Consider the following 13,702-nt stretch of genomic DNA (forward strand, 5'->3'; position numbering starts at 1 on the left):
TCTCCTTCACTTCGTGAGAAGAAAGTGACAAACGTTTTACATTGTTACCGCTGCTGTCAATGAAGTGGCTACACTTATGAAAATATTTAAATTTTTTCCCCCAAGCCCTACAGGCATTGGCGGCAGAACCTGTTAAGCAAGACCCACAAGACGTTACAAATGAAACCACATCAAATCCAAAGTTCAAGTCTTATACAACACCTCACAAAGGAATCCCTGAGGCAGGATTGAAGACCCAAAGCCAGAGGGGAAGGACGCCAAAGAGATGCAGAGAAGGAAACGCAGTAAGTCATAGATCAAAATATCAAACGTGGAGCTACCCACACCACATCTAGGAACATTTTAGTAATTCAGCGTGTGCATTTTATTTACAAAACACTGACTGCATGGTATGATAAACAATGTCGTCTTAATTACAGGATCCGAGCGTGCACTCTTGTGGAGACAATTTGTTATCCTGGACACTTTTACTGTTTATCCAAAATGAAGAGACATCAGGACACAAGAAGGAGAGGAGAAAATAATTTAAGGGGGACACAAGCAAAGGAAAAAACATACAAGGATAACTGGGTGGGAAGGAGACAAGGACACAAAGAAGAGACAGAAAATAATTGATAAAGACAAAGGAAATACATTTTTAAAATGAAAGAGACAAGTGGAGGGGGTTAAGGGAGGGTCTGTAGTTCATTAATTTTTCAGAGTGGAAGTTTGAATTGAGGTGTGACGCTTCCGCGTTACATTTGACTGACAGCTTATAGCAGCCAATGATCGCCGACCTCTTGGCCAACGCGCGCGAAGAAGGCGGGGCTAATATAGTTGCTGTTGTCACGGCGAAGGTGAGGTAAAGCAGCGAATATGTCCCGAATTGGAGAACGCTGTTGTCCAGGTAAAACAGCATTTAAGAGGTTATATATACATATATATTAAATATACGCATAGGTGTTATGAATATGAATACGCCAATGTTTCTTTGTGAACATTTTAATAATTATCGTCAGCTGCATCAGCGATAGTTACGATACAACTTCGGGGTAGCTGTCACGCCATTTTCTTTTAAAAGTGTTACGAAGACACCAGACAACATTCTTTAATTAAACGTTTGATTTCTCTTTTTCTTAACTTCTTTTCTTCAAGCAGCGACTGTTGCCATGGACCATACGACCGTCACAGACAGCAAGAGTAAGTGACAGGAGCTGAAAAAAGTTACATTAAAGTATTTTTTGGTTGAGTATAAAGGTATGGAAAAGATTTGGAAACGTAAGAAAAAGTGTAGTGAATGGGTTAAACATTGCCTTAACACGCCTCCTATCTCCCGTTTATAGCCATGTTGACCTATTTCGTTCACAAGCGGACTTCACGGTATCGTTTAACGTTAGAAATGAATGTACTGTAATTAAATATCGTAATAAAATGTGATGAATATAGTTAAAGTTATCTTCTGCCTTGTTCTGTCAAGTAACGAGATGATCCATGTATGGCATATCGTCATTACATGGAATGAGGTCCAAAATAAAATAAGTAATAAAAAAACAGGGATATTTTATAATGGACAAAAATAAATCCCAAAATCGGCACATACTTACTTTTCATTGGACAGTATAATTAGATTGGAATTGTTTTCATAAACATAGAAGCTTGAATGAAGCTAGTGCATGATTTTATAAACAAAACAACTAAAAATATTCAAAAGAGTTTAATAAGACGTCTTTGTATCTGTGGAAGACAATTGTAAGTTTTGAAAGCTAACAATTTATTTTTTTCATGAACCAAAACTTAAAATGGCCCCTGTTTCAGTGTGTCACCGGAGCTGCTTTGTTTTAATTTCACGAAGTTCGTGAACAAAAAAAAAACTGATTTATGTACTCATAGGTGTCATCTTTCTCCCGCTGTCAGCCTGTTATTGCAAGCAGCTAGCACTCTAAGCTGACCAAACAATGGCTGCTTGACCTCCATGCTGTTAGCGCTGATGCACCTGTAGTTGACTAACAAAGAAAAAACTTACTTCTGCAGTTATTGGATTGAACTTCATATGTTTTTTTTTTTTTGTCCTTTCAGATCTATGTGTCCAGAATCTTACGGAGACGGATGCCTTCAGAAGGTTGGCTCATATTTTCTCAAGCAAAGCTTCCGCTTGTTCCCGACTTTAATATTCAGTGTTGTGTGATCGCACAGCGAATGCCTTTTGGACCCCGCCGAGGAATACAAGATGGAATACAAACGACGAGGCCAGGCGCTCATTTTTAATCAGGAACGCTTCTTCTGGCGCCTCGGCATGAACGACCGGCACGGCACCGACACTGACTGCTACAACCTGCAGATCAGGTAGAGATGATCTCCATTTTCCCCCAAAACTTGTAGCTCATTGCTTTGTCTTTTCCAGGCTGAAGCAACTCAACTTTGAGGTGAAAGTTTACGAAAACTACAAAAACGAGGAAGTCCTGGAGATAATCCATAAAGGTGATCGCTTAAAACGTATCTTCTTCTGCTCTAAGACAATTTACAGTTCTCAAATTTTCGTAAACAATGTACATTTTGTAAATACTGATAACGAATAAGACTAATGTCCGACCAGCCGCCGAGGATAACCACTCGGATGCCGATTGCTTCGTGCTCGTTTTTCTGAGCCACGGCGAAGACGAGCACGTGTACACCTACGACGGCAAGATCAGCATCCAGCACATCACGTCGCTCTTCAAAGGAGATCAGTGCCCAAGCCTGGTCGGGAAGCCCAAAATCTTCGTTTGGCAGGTACGCACCACAACTAGTCACCGGCGCAGTTATCGCTTTGCCAGATACAAATGAAAACGTCCGTCCATCTCCAGGCGTGTCGCGGGGACAAACACGATGAACCCGTGCTACCTTGTGACGCCGTGGACAGCGAGGTGAAGACCAGCGAGGTGGTTGTCGACGCCAGCGCTGTTCACACGCTGCCGGCAGGAGCCGATTTCATCATGTGCTACTCGGTGGCGGAAGGTAAGAAACGTTTTTTTGTACCCGTTTTGATGAATAGTGGTACACCCATCAAGAAAACAAAATGGGTTCACATTTGAAGGCGTTTTCGAATCAGCTCACCGTACAGAGTCTTAACCGTCATGTTCGCGGTATTTCACTCTCAAGGTTACTACTCGCATCGCGATACGGTGAATGGCTCGTGGTACATTCAGGACCTGTGCGAGCTGTTGAGGAAGTACGGCGACTCTCTGGAATTCACCGAACTCCTGACGCTCGTCAACCGCATGGTATCGGCCAGGAGCGTTTTGGGTAGCAAGGACAGGGATTCCATCGGCAAAAAGCAGGTGCCCTGCTTCGCCTCCATGCTCACCAAAAAGCTCTACTTCCGCCCCAAAAAGTAAGAATTTAGTCACTTGTTGCGTCCATCCTAATTACAGAAAAGATTCCACGTTTTTTTTACATTCTCATGGCTAATTGCCCAATTTTTTTATTCCGTTTCCCGTGTGAACGTAAATACAACAGTAAAGATAAACAGACTAGTGGAGACGGCCTTTTAGAGTCTTGAGGGGCAGTTTGTGCTTGTTTGGATAAACGACCTCGTTTGCCTTTTGCAACCTTTAACAACCTTTTAGCAATTTTTAGCAAACTGTGACGAAAAGCCCAAATTTGCTACGTTTGCAAGCATTCATAAGAATTTGCAGCTTAGTAAGATACAATCTTAAGAAAACTCTTCCCCTTCAGTTTTAGAATCAAAACATGGTATAGTGATGCTAATTAATTTGTGCGTTATTGATGTGTGTAATTAAGTGACAAATTTGGTACCCCACAATGTTGACTCTTTTTAGCATAGCACGTCAACTGTGTAGTCACAGATTCTAATTGTAATTGCAATAAGTTTTACATATTAATCGTGCAGTTTGGCCATCCTTTTTCATTTTGTGATTTTCCTTAAATATGCTGTTTGACAAAAAAAAAAGAAAAAGGGAATTTATGTATTTGCATGTGTTTGTATTGGTCTTTCAAGTCATGTCAGTGGTCAAACTTGGATTCCAAAAAATGATTTTTTTTTTTTTTTGCACCCAAAACAGCAGCTGATACAAATGACTGTTCCTCAGGGAGTATGGGTGTGTGTCCATTTAAAAAAAAAAAAATCCTACTTTTGTAATCACATGATGTACTGTATGACTCAGGGAAAAACAGAACAACTCTTAAATTCCAATCACATCTTCCCGCAGTAGTCTGAGACAAACCGATTCAGCAAATGAATTTTATTTCAATTTTCCAGTTCGTTCATATCTGCCCCCCACCCCCCTTCCAAAATCAACTCTCCTTTATGTCTCCGATTAAAAATGCAGCATTATGAAAATAAACCGAAAGTGTTTGCTTTCTTTTTGCTCTATGATGTAATCATGGCTTGGACTGGATCTGCTCGATGGGGAGTTGAAGCTGTGTCGGATTCCGCAGGCGTTTCAGGTCATCCTCCACCTGGAACATGTTTCGTTCATATTGAATACAGAGAAATGTTTCATTTGCGTAATTCATGAGTGTATCGTATCGCACTCAACTATACAACAACATGTCTGCGCTTGTAGCAACCACAACATACCTGAGACAGCTCATCTTTAAGTTCATTGTACTTTTCCACATTGAACTTCTTCTTGCTAGCTCCCTTGTAGAAGTATTGCAGGAACTGTCTATCTTTAGCACCAGGGTAGACGTAATCCTGGAAAAAGAAACAATAAATGGAGGAAAATGAGAAAACTTTTGAGTGAGTAGGACAGAATTTGGCTAGCTTACCTCCTTTGTGAGGACGTAGTAGGCGAAAGCCCCCATGCTAGTGGCGTACGTCACAAAATAGGTGACGGGCTCCATGACGTCCCATGAGTACACCCACCATGTGAGCCAGGCCAGGGCGCCGCCCTGCACGGACAAAAGCGCCAAGCCCGTCCAAACCGCCCTAGATGTTTGCATCTCGGCCGTGTGGGACAGCTGCGCTTTCATCTGGGACAAGGAAAATGTTAGGACAAGGTGGAAATCACAGCAGACATTATCCAATTTAGTCGTTCTACGTAGAGGATAGAGAACGTGACCGCAAGTGCTGTCAGACTACAAGGTCTTCTGACAAACTTGACCACTTGTTCTAAACTCTGAGCAACCTCGTGGTCCAGAACATCAAAATAAGCATTGATGAGAGCCATATGCTGCTTCACCAATTCATGATTTTCATTCTATTGGATATCAAGTCTTTGGGCATACCTTCTCCAGAGGGGACAACTCCTGTTTGAGGCTGTCCAGTCTCTCCAGCAGCTGGCGCTCTTGAAGCAGTTGATGCTCGGGCAGGTGTAGAGCCGTGTGCAGAAGATGCACCACGTTCTTCATGTCGTCCAGCTGCAGGGCGTGCTCGCTGGACTTGCACACTGGGAGCAAAGCAGATGGCGCTCAAGGCACGTTTATAATATTGATCGTGTAGATTTGTTTGTACCTTTCTCAGGTGCGTGGACATTGTGAACTGTGTTGTTGATGACCAGTTTGAAGTGCTTGTCTATCAGGAGGGCTTCTATCAGCGTGGTGTAGGCTACACGTTCACCATCTGCCCGGATAGATCAAAATTAGTCATGAAATTACAATAAAAATGCGAAACAGATGTAAAATACCCACGAGGGAAGACTTAACTAAACAAATTCCATGCCGCCGCCGCCTTGTTAAATCTGTTTATCCGTTCAAGTGTGATAAGTTTCATTCCATTGCTGAGCGGTCTCCGTGGCAACCTTACTTGGAATTGGAAAGCATTCCATTCAGTGCCAAGTTAGCTATACTTTGTAAAGATGCAGAGTCAGCATGAAAAAAAATAAATAAACAAATTCAACTTAATTCCTTTTTGTAACCTGATCGACAAATGACTTGTTTTGAAAGCATCCACTCTAAATTTCTCAGCTGTGAGTGCTTGTTTGACTATATGAGGCTTTTGTGGCTTGCCTTTGGTTCTCCGCAGAACCCGTTTGACGACATGCCGGCAAGGGGTTGAATTTGAGTTAGGTACCTTTGGAAAGCACGGTGGCTGTGGCGCCGGGGTCTTCTCTTTGCAGCTCGCTGATCAGGTTGCCCACCGTCATCAGCATGGGCTGCAGAAAGAAAAGGCACGTCTCGCTCCTGCACGTCAGCGGCACCTCCAAAGCCAAGCGTCCGTGCTTGTACATGAGCAACGCTTCTGAAAAAGAAATTAAAAAAAAAAAAAAAAAAAAAAACATGAAACAATATATATGGGGGTTCTAAAATTAATCTAGCAAGTATTACAGAACTTTTGCTACGGTAAATGCTCGGCGGGCAAGAATTATTATTGTAGCCTTAGAAGTCATAGTGCATGATGAGCAAGATGGCGGCGCGTGCACACGCAGCGGCCACTCTCTGTCCCGTTCGGTGTTTTGTGAGTGTTTACTGAGTGTTTGTCCGGCAGTTTTGTGTATGTTCGTCTCGTGTGATACGTCGTGCTACTAGTGCGGCGGGCATGTTCTGCTCAACATCGGCGGAAGTGGGTTTTATGGCGTTCTGGACTTTGGTGCGGAGAGATCAAGGGCGCTCGGACTGCTTCGTCATGGAGCGACGCCGGACTGGCCTGCTCTTCCTCCCCCGGTTGGACTGCGTCGTGAGCTCGGACTGCTCCGTCCTGGAGCATTGTTGGGATGCGTCGGCAGCGGGTCTGCGAGGCAGCGGGAGAGGGGCCAGCGCGGAGACATCGGGCCAGGCTTGCGGCCACCCCACCTCGCCCAGCCGTGCCTTCCATTCTACTGGCGTACGTTCGTTCGCGGGACGACAAGATGGGTTGCGTTCGCCTGATAAGATCCACGAACCGGACAGTGCGTGCCTGCTGTGTGCTCGTGTTCACAGTGGCCTGGTTGACTGTCATCTTTCCGGACTCTGCTGTGGATCGGGAGCGGCTAGCGTGCTATCACTCTTATTGTTCATCTTCTTGTTTTATATTTCCTGTGTTGTTTACTTGTATGTGCGTTGTGAACTCTGTCTTGTTACCCTGGGATAGTGAGAAACGTAATTTCGATCGCTTTGTGTGTCTTGACATGCGGAGCTATTGACAATAAAGGAGACTTTGACTTTGACTTTGACTTTTGACAATAACCACAATTACCTGTAGGGGGCGGGCGTGTGCTGCAGAACACAGCCTGACAAGCTCCAAGCAGAGGCACCTGAAAAGGCAAGATAATTAATCCATAATGACTAAAAAGTACTCTCTTGTTGTTTAAATGTGGTAATGAAAAACAAAACCGGGAAGAAAATGATGACGTGTCATTTTTTTCCACTTCATAAAAAAAAGAAATTAGCAGTGCATTTTATCCCCCTTGCTTAATGACATGGAATCCCACCAGCCTCACTCAGAATGCAGGTTGTGCTGATTGAAAGTGGAACCTTTTGCCAGCGCATGATTTTGCCTCACATTTTATAATATTTGTATCGCAATAAACGTTCACTCATCCGCGGGGGAACAGTTCGTTTCTTTGGCAGTCAGCACCGATGCTCTAGTTGAAATTCTGCAAGCACCGCCAAGCATGCACACCTAGAAAGCGGGAGTTGGCATTTTAACGACATTACTGTAATAATTCAGGTAGACGTAGCAATAATCATAGTGCCAAGAATCATTATGGGCATATGCACAGTCTCAATGAAATTAAATGGATTAATTGGCAACTAGGCTGTTCACATTTTTTGCTGGGTTGGAGTAAAAAGTTGTAAGCTATTATTTGGATCATTATTGGCATGCCAAATGGAATTAATTTGTACCATAAATATCTGTATGAAAACACTTCTGGCTCATAAACAGACAATCGATATTGACGTATACTTACATTTGTCTGCTTTGACCCCAGGCTGAGTTCTTAAATCAAACGCTATTTTATTTATAGTGAATACATCTTTCTATTCGAGTGACATCTTGGGGGCTGTGAATAAACCAAGCCCAGTTTTCAAATCACCTTTTGTCCTCCAGAAAGTCTACAATTCAATCAATATCAAATTAAAAGGCGAGCCGGGGAGGTAGCCCACAGTGAAAAGACCAAACTGACGTTCTGGAGGTAGACAAAATATAAACCAGTGGAATTCTAATTTTGCCGTGTAACAGCTATTTTATTATTCAGGAGCAGCAGCCGCTCAGTATGTAATAACTTAGATTGAGGACTGATGCGTTTTGCTTTGCGGCCCCACTGTGGGAGGAGAAAATGAAGGGATTACGCCAAAGAGTGATATGTCGGTCACATTAAGAGAAAAAGAAAAAAAATCGATAGTGGTGAGCTGATTCATTCAGTTAAGAACGATTAAAAGGTTTTATAACGGCCAAAATGTGATCATTTCTGTTTTCACGATGTCCACATTGTGTAGGAACTCGAAATAAAATTGAGGTTGGCCGCTGAATGAGAACGTGTTACCTTAGGACGAAACGCAAACATGAACAAGACCGAACAAGCAACATAAAGGATCCGCCTAGTCATGTGACTCTTCAGGTTTGCATAGATGGGGGAAGTTTTTTCTTCATTAATAGTGCAGGTTGGAATTCAAATTACTGCTGCACATTTGCTCAGTATGATCACGATAAACCTTCAGCTGACATCCCCCCCTGCAGTTATGAGTTTTCCTATTTATGGGAGTCAGCCAAGGCCGAAAAGTGACAAAATGCCGTCTGGTTGCGTTAAATAAGTTCCCGCCTGAGAGATTGGCGATGATGAGCACAGCGACAGGCGGCTCATTCCGCCTGCGGCTCGACCGCGTGATGAATTCCGTCACAGTGAGATACGCTAATCCAGGTATGGATACAGTGGGTGATCAGTAATTTGAATGGCTGGTGTACATTGCAGGAATGGAGATCGGTGGGGGCAGGATTGAACTCATAATGGCTTGAGGGAGGAAAAAACCAAGACAGCCACTATGGAAGAAAATTCAATTATTCCCAGCTGTCATTGTGATGAAGTGCAGGCAGCAAAGCGTTGAAGCGAGCAGCTTTGTAGGAGAAACACAGCTTAAAAATCCACAACAAGAAAGTGCAAGCGAGAACATTTTCAAAACTGGAATGTCTGACCACTCAGACTCCTTACAAGCACTGGTGGAGCTAGATGGGGGGGCCGCAGGGGCATTGCCACCCCCCCCCATTTGAAATATAAAATATGAATATTTGGGATTTGTGATTATTTTTTGTGATCTGGTGTACACACCATTGAAAGATCTAAGCGTTAGAAATGTATTGTCACTCTTTCAATGATAGACAGCCATCCACTTAAAAGATATTAAAAAAACGAGTCAAAAAAAACGAGTCAAGCAATATGGAGAAAATGACTCATGTAAATCCCCAAAAATGATCTATATTCTATCTCAAATCATACAATAAGACTTTTTATAGAGGCCCAAGTGTGACCCAAAAAGGAGGATTCCCTTTATTTTCCCACGGAAAAAAATAGTCCACATTTAGGAAGTGACTCAGAGGTTGCGCCCACTGTCCCGTAACGAACGCACTGGCTCATCTTAATCAAAAAGAAAGGCAAGAGTGAACCTTGATAGAACGCTCACTTTGCTTCTCAGTCAGGGCGATATATTCGTCCTTCTCCACGCTGATGGTCACGGATGATCACACGGATAGTAAAGAGATGGCACTTTAACAGCCGATCGATAAATCACAGATGGGACACTCTGACGTGGAGTCAGTTCATGTAGAGTCCCCCCCTGGTTCACTCAAGAGCATACTCAGCTTGAACGTGTTGGTGTAGCAATGCAGTGTTGTCGGACATAGTGGACAAAGCAAACATCCATCGCTGCCGAAAAGCAGACTTTAAAGCCTAATTGCGGTTTGCCTTCCGAGACGGGGGCTCGAACTGAAAAGTAATTGAATGACCACAGCTTTGATGAGCTGGCGTACGCCGTAATGATCGGTCAGGTGGACGTGTTTACACTACGTAAAACCCCGCCAACTGGAGTAATGGACTTGAATAATTTATTAGGTTCTATTTGCCGTGCACAGAAGAAGAAAAAAAAATGCTTTGGAGGCAAGGCAGAAATGTGGATCCAATATTTTGCTACACAAGATGATGTAATAATAATATTAATAATAAATATCATACGTCAAACATTAGAGTAAATACCCACTGAAAGCTCAGCCACCAATTTACATAAACAACATTTCTCTTGTTTGGCATGCCAATAAAATAATCTTGATTCTTATTTATATATTAATAGTGTAAACAATATATAGTATACACCACAAACTATGATCACATAATTTCAAGCTCATTATCTGACGCTAATATATTTAAAAAAATAATTGCCTTAAAGGTGATTTAATTTAGAAAAAGTGCAATATATTTCATGGAAAGATCATTTCCACTGACAACCCAGGCTAAACTTGGCTCCTCCCTGACATACAAAGATCTTTAATAACGAAGACGTGTCACTTCAAACATACTTTGATGCTAATTACTTCGTTGACGCCATCTTGTAGCATCATATGGTTTTACCTTAAAGGTACAAAAACGTCCAATTAAATGTGCACATCCGGTTTAAATTACAGGGATAATTTGTTTTGAAATCGCTGCTGCACTTTGGAGGCGGTCCTTCCCACGTGTCAAACTAATGTTATTTCGTCCCGCAAGAGGAAGTGCCGTTCAAATTACAAAACATAATTGTGCGTTAAATAAACAAACGAGCGTCCATTACCTTGTGAAGACATATCACCGGACGGTGAGCTTTCAACGCGGGGTGACGAGCACCGAGACGTAATCCCCAAAGTCTCCCAGCAACTTTGCCGACTATCGAAGCCATTATTCGGCGTCTCGTGTTTAGCAGCCGAGTCGGGACATTCCGGTTTTGTCTAGAGACAACAAAAGTGAGTAGACACAAAAAAAAGATCTCCCAAATCGAGAAATGGCGAGTCAACAGCAGCCGGGATAGTTTGAAGAAGGCACAGCCCAGTCGAACTGCATTTCCTCTCCGCCGACCTCCCTTCCCTTTCCCTTCCCTTCCCCTCCCTCTTTTGGCCCCACTTGGCTGCTTGTTTTTGCGCTAAACAACCGGCAGGGAGGAGAAGTGAGCGACTAAGCTTTCCTCGCTGACATTTTGGGTTCGAACCGAAGGAGCCGCCAAAGTGACACGGTGAGTATTTTAGCGTACGTTCAAAGGCAAGCTATCTTCTAAACACAGTCAATTTTGTATATATTTGAAAATAAAGACAGCGCTACAAACATGGGCTGTAAACTAAAACAAAATATAATGTTAAAAGTGGATATTTTGTCTCGAAATGAGGCAATTTTAGCGCGTGTTAAAAGCATAGGTGGACAAAATCCAACAGTCTTACATTATGTATTACACAACACAGGTGAATAATTGAAAAGTTACTATTTTATTGCATTTAAATTTTTTCCCAGGCATTTCCCCCTTTTTGTTTTAAATTTTTGCCTTCTCTTAGACCCTCTTTTTTTAAATACATGATTCCTTCCTTTTACTTCTCTGCCTTCCTTCACACCTTCCTTTCCTTCCTCCTTTGTCGCTGCTAACCTTACCTGGGACTAATCAATGGTAGTTAAATAGGTCATGAAGAAAAAAAACAAGTGAATCTTTTGTTATTGATTTACGTCTGAGCAAGCGTCACATCAAGTGTGAAATGAAGCAACCAAGGGAATCTTTTGTTATTGGTTTAATCCTGAGCAAGCCGTTTCGCAATGTAACTTTTGCGCGAATTCAAACTTCGCCTCCATTGAAAATCATGATCATCTTGGCTGGGTAAATATCCAAAGCCACTTTCAAGCAACTGTGAAGCTCCACTTTCTGATATAAGAATTTCTGCGTTTAAGAATTTAACGCTGACGTTGGGAAAAAATTGCACCGACATCTGCGTCATTACTTTTAATCATGTTGATTGATGACCAGTTTTTTTTTCCCTTTCTTACCCTGGCCTCGCAAACCTTCCAAGACTTTTGCCTTTACTTTAATCAATAACTCTTCGTCTAGGAGTTGGCGAGGGCGAGTAATTTTCTAATGTCACTCCCTCCAGAGTGCCCTGTCACGAAATAGCAGACTGTGTAAATTAGTAATGCTGACAGAAATAAAGAAAAAAAACTGTCACACTATAGAAACTAATCTATTTGCATCTGCATAACTGGATGTGATGCATTTTTCTCACTGCCTGTGCCTGTTCCCATACAGAGCAAAGAAGTGCAGCCAACCAGACTGCAGAGTCATCAATACTCCCGCGGAGAAATCTGGGCAAGGATGGATGCGATCAATATTCTAAGGCAAGCATGTTACATTCCCCCCCTTTTTTTTTTTGGTAGCTAACCATAGACCCATTTGTTCATTCATAGCCAAACTATCACATGACTAAATTCAGCAAAAACGGCATCAGCAAGATGGCTGACTCTTCATGGTTGTGAGATTTATTCTCCACATGAGCCATGAGCTGTTGGAGGAAGGTTGCGCAATATAGCTCAGTACACATTTATTTATTTGTTTATTTATTTATGGTAGGTTAGAAAATGAATAGCTTAGTGGTATTTATGTGCCTTTGACAGCTTAAAGGAATGAGATTTAATAGTACACCCTCACCCAGACGAATTTGTAGGTTATACTGCCACCTTATGGACTAGTACTAATATATGTAGCCAATAGCCGACATAGCCGTCAGCTCAGAATAGCCACAATATTTTTATCAATATTATTTGATATTTTATTTTTCTTTACTTTGCTTGGTGGGTTGGGAAAGACATTTTTTGTATTTAATATCTTTGCTGTCCGAGATGAAATCTTTTACTTCAAGTAAAATAGTGTGTTCTTGCATTGCACGCTGAAGTTGAGGATGTGTTTGCGCGTGTGTGTTAATGGCGGCCGGATAATCCAAAGTGTGGAAGTATGCGGGACCATCTTCCGTTTGAAGTGGCGGATGACGTAATTGCGCCTGACAGGACGCTGATAATGATGCGTGATCAGATGCTGAGCCGTTCGCCTTCATTTCTCTCCTAATTGACCGGGCCGCGTCTCCTTTGAGCTTCTTTATTATTTATTAATAATTAGGCCATATATAATTCACACGGCTTGGACCCGCATTGTTAATTGAGCATCTGTTTGAATTGTGGCCTCTTGAGAAGCAGGATGTTGGAGTTGGGCCTTTGTCTGCATGTAAAGAAATATATTCCGCAGTTAGTCATGGCGGATGACACCGTGTCATGTACATTTTATAGGCGAGCAAAACTTATGTTCGATGTGTTTCATTTAAAAAGACAACATTGTCGAAAAGAATCCCATTCGGATACGTATAAAAATAATTTGAAATGTTTACATCCTGGGTTGAGTCCCCCTTTAATGCAATGCAATGAGCCTTTAATTGTTAAATTAATTCGAACCTCAAACAATTGTTGCATAAGTCAACCTTATGCGAAATGCTGTTTCTATGTTAGGACTTTATAATTTATCAATATTTACTGCATAAGGAATGTTGTCGTTCACGTGGATGGCCACGAGAGGTCAGCATCTGCACAGCAGTTGCCTCATCTGCGGCTCCGCACTCCAATCCAGAATCTCATGAGGCGTAATAGTCGTAACATCCATCATCCTTCTTTCCATCCTTCCATCAACTTGACATGGACGTAGTTCAAGTTTGTGAGGAAGTTGGAGTATAAGAAAACCCAGGCAAGTCAGAAGTTGAATCCAGAATGTCTTTATAGTCACTTTTCAATCCATATTTTCATAAGAAGACTAAATTTACCTACAT

At 42.2% G+C, this 13,702-nt stretch overlaps 3 protein-coding genes across 9 annotated transcripts in view; 2 read left to right on the top strand and 1 right to left on the bottom strand.

The window, feature by feature from the left end:
• The first annotated feature begins 135 nt into the window (after positions 1-135).
• On the top strand, positions 136-4,322 carry LOC125969044 (caspase-6). 4 transcript variants are annotated; one of them, XM_049720722.2, is made up of 9 exons: positions 136-284; positions 420-886; positions 1,138-1,179; positions 2,056-2,098; positions 2,173-2,322; positions 2,381-2,457; positions 2,573-2,748; positions 2,823-2,973; positions 3,118-4,322. In XM_049720722.2, the coding sequence occupies exons 2-9, from the start codon at positions 856-858 to the stop codon at positions 3,351-3,353; spliced, it is 906 nt and encodes a 301-aa protein (XP_049576679.1). In that variant the 5' UTR covers positions 136-284; positions 420-855; the 3' UTR covers positions 3,354-4,322. The 4 variants fall into 4 exon arrangements, with proteins under 4 accessions (XP_049576679.1, XP_049576678.1, XP_049576680.1 ...); XM_049720721.2 differs by having other exon boundaries at positions 137-284; positions 1,135-1,179; XM_049720723.2 differs by lacking the exon at positions 420-886 and having other exon boundaries at positions 144-284; positions 1,135-1,179.
• On the bottom strand, positions 4,206-10,798 carry LOC125969041 (calcium uniporter protein, mitochondrial). The gene is made up of 8 exons (XM_049720716.2): positions 10,657-10,798; positions 7,094-7,151; positions 5,993-6,160; positions 5,435-5,542; positions 5,209-5,369; positions 4,750-4,953; positions 4,559-4,675; positions 4,206-4,437 (listed from the first exon to the last, which is right to left on the bottom strand). Exons 1-8 carry the CDS (start codon positions 10,759-10,761, stop codon positions 4,360-4,362), a joined length of 999 nt encoding a protein of 332 aa, XP_049576673.1. The 5' UTR covers positions 10,762-10,798; the 3' UTR covers positions 4,206-4,359.
• Positions 10,799-10,941: 143 nt separating this feature from the next.
• Positions 10,942-13,702, top strand: part of lef1 (lymphoid enhancer-binding factor 1) — a 57,127-nt gene continuing 54,366 nt past the window's right edge. For all 4 annotated transcript variants that reach the window (XM_068650626.1, XM_068650624.1, XM_068650627.1 and 1 more), the window contains exons 1-2: positions 10,942-11,091; positions 12,142-12,230. The gene's annotated coding sequence lies outside the window, so the exon portion shown is untranslated. The remainder of the gene's footprint in view (positions 11,092-12,141; positions 12,231-13,702) is intronic.

Source organism: Syngnathus scovelli, chromosome 5 (assembly GCF_024217435.2).
Source record: "Syngnathus scovelli strain Florida chromosome 5, RoL_Ssco_1.2, whole genome shotgun sequence".
Taxonomy (NCBI): domain Eukaryota; kingdom Metazoa; phylum Chordata; class Actinopteri; order Syngnathiformes; family Syngnathidae; genus Syngnathus; species Syngnathus scovelli.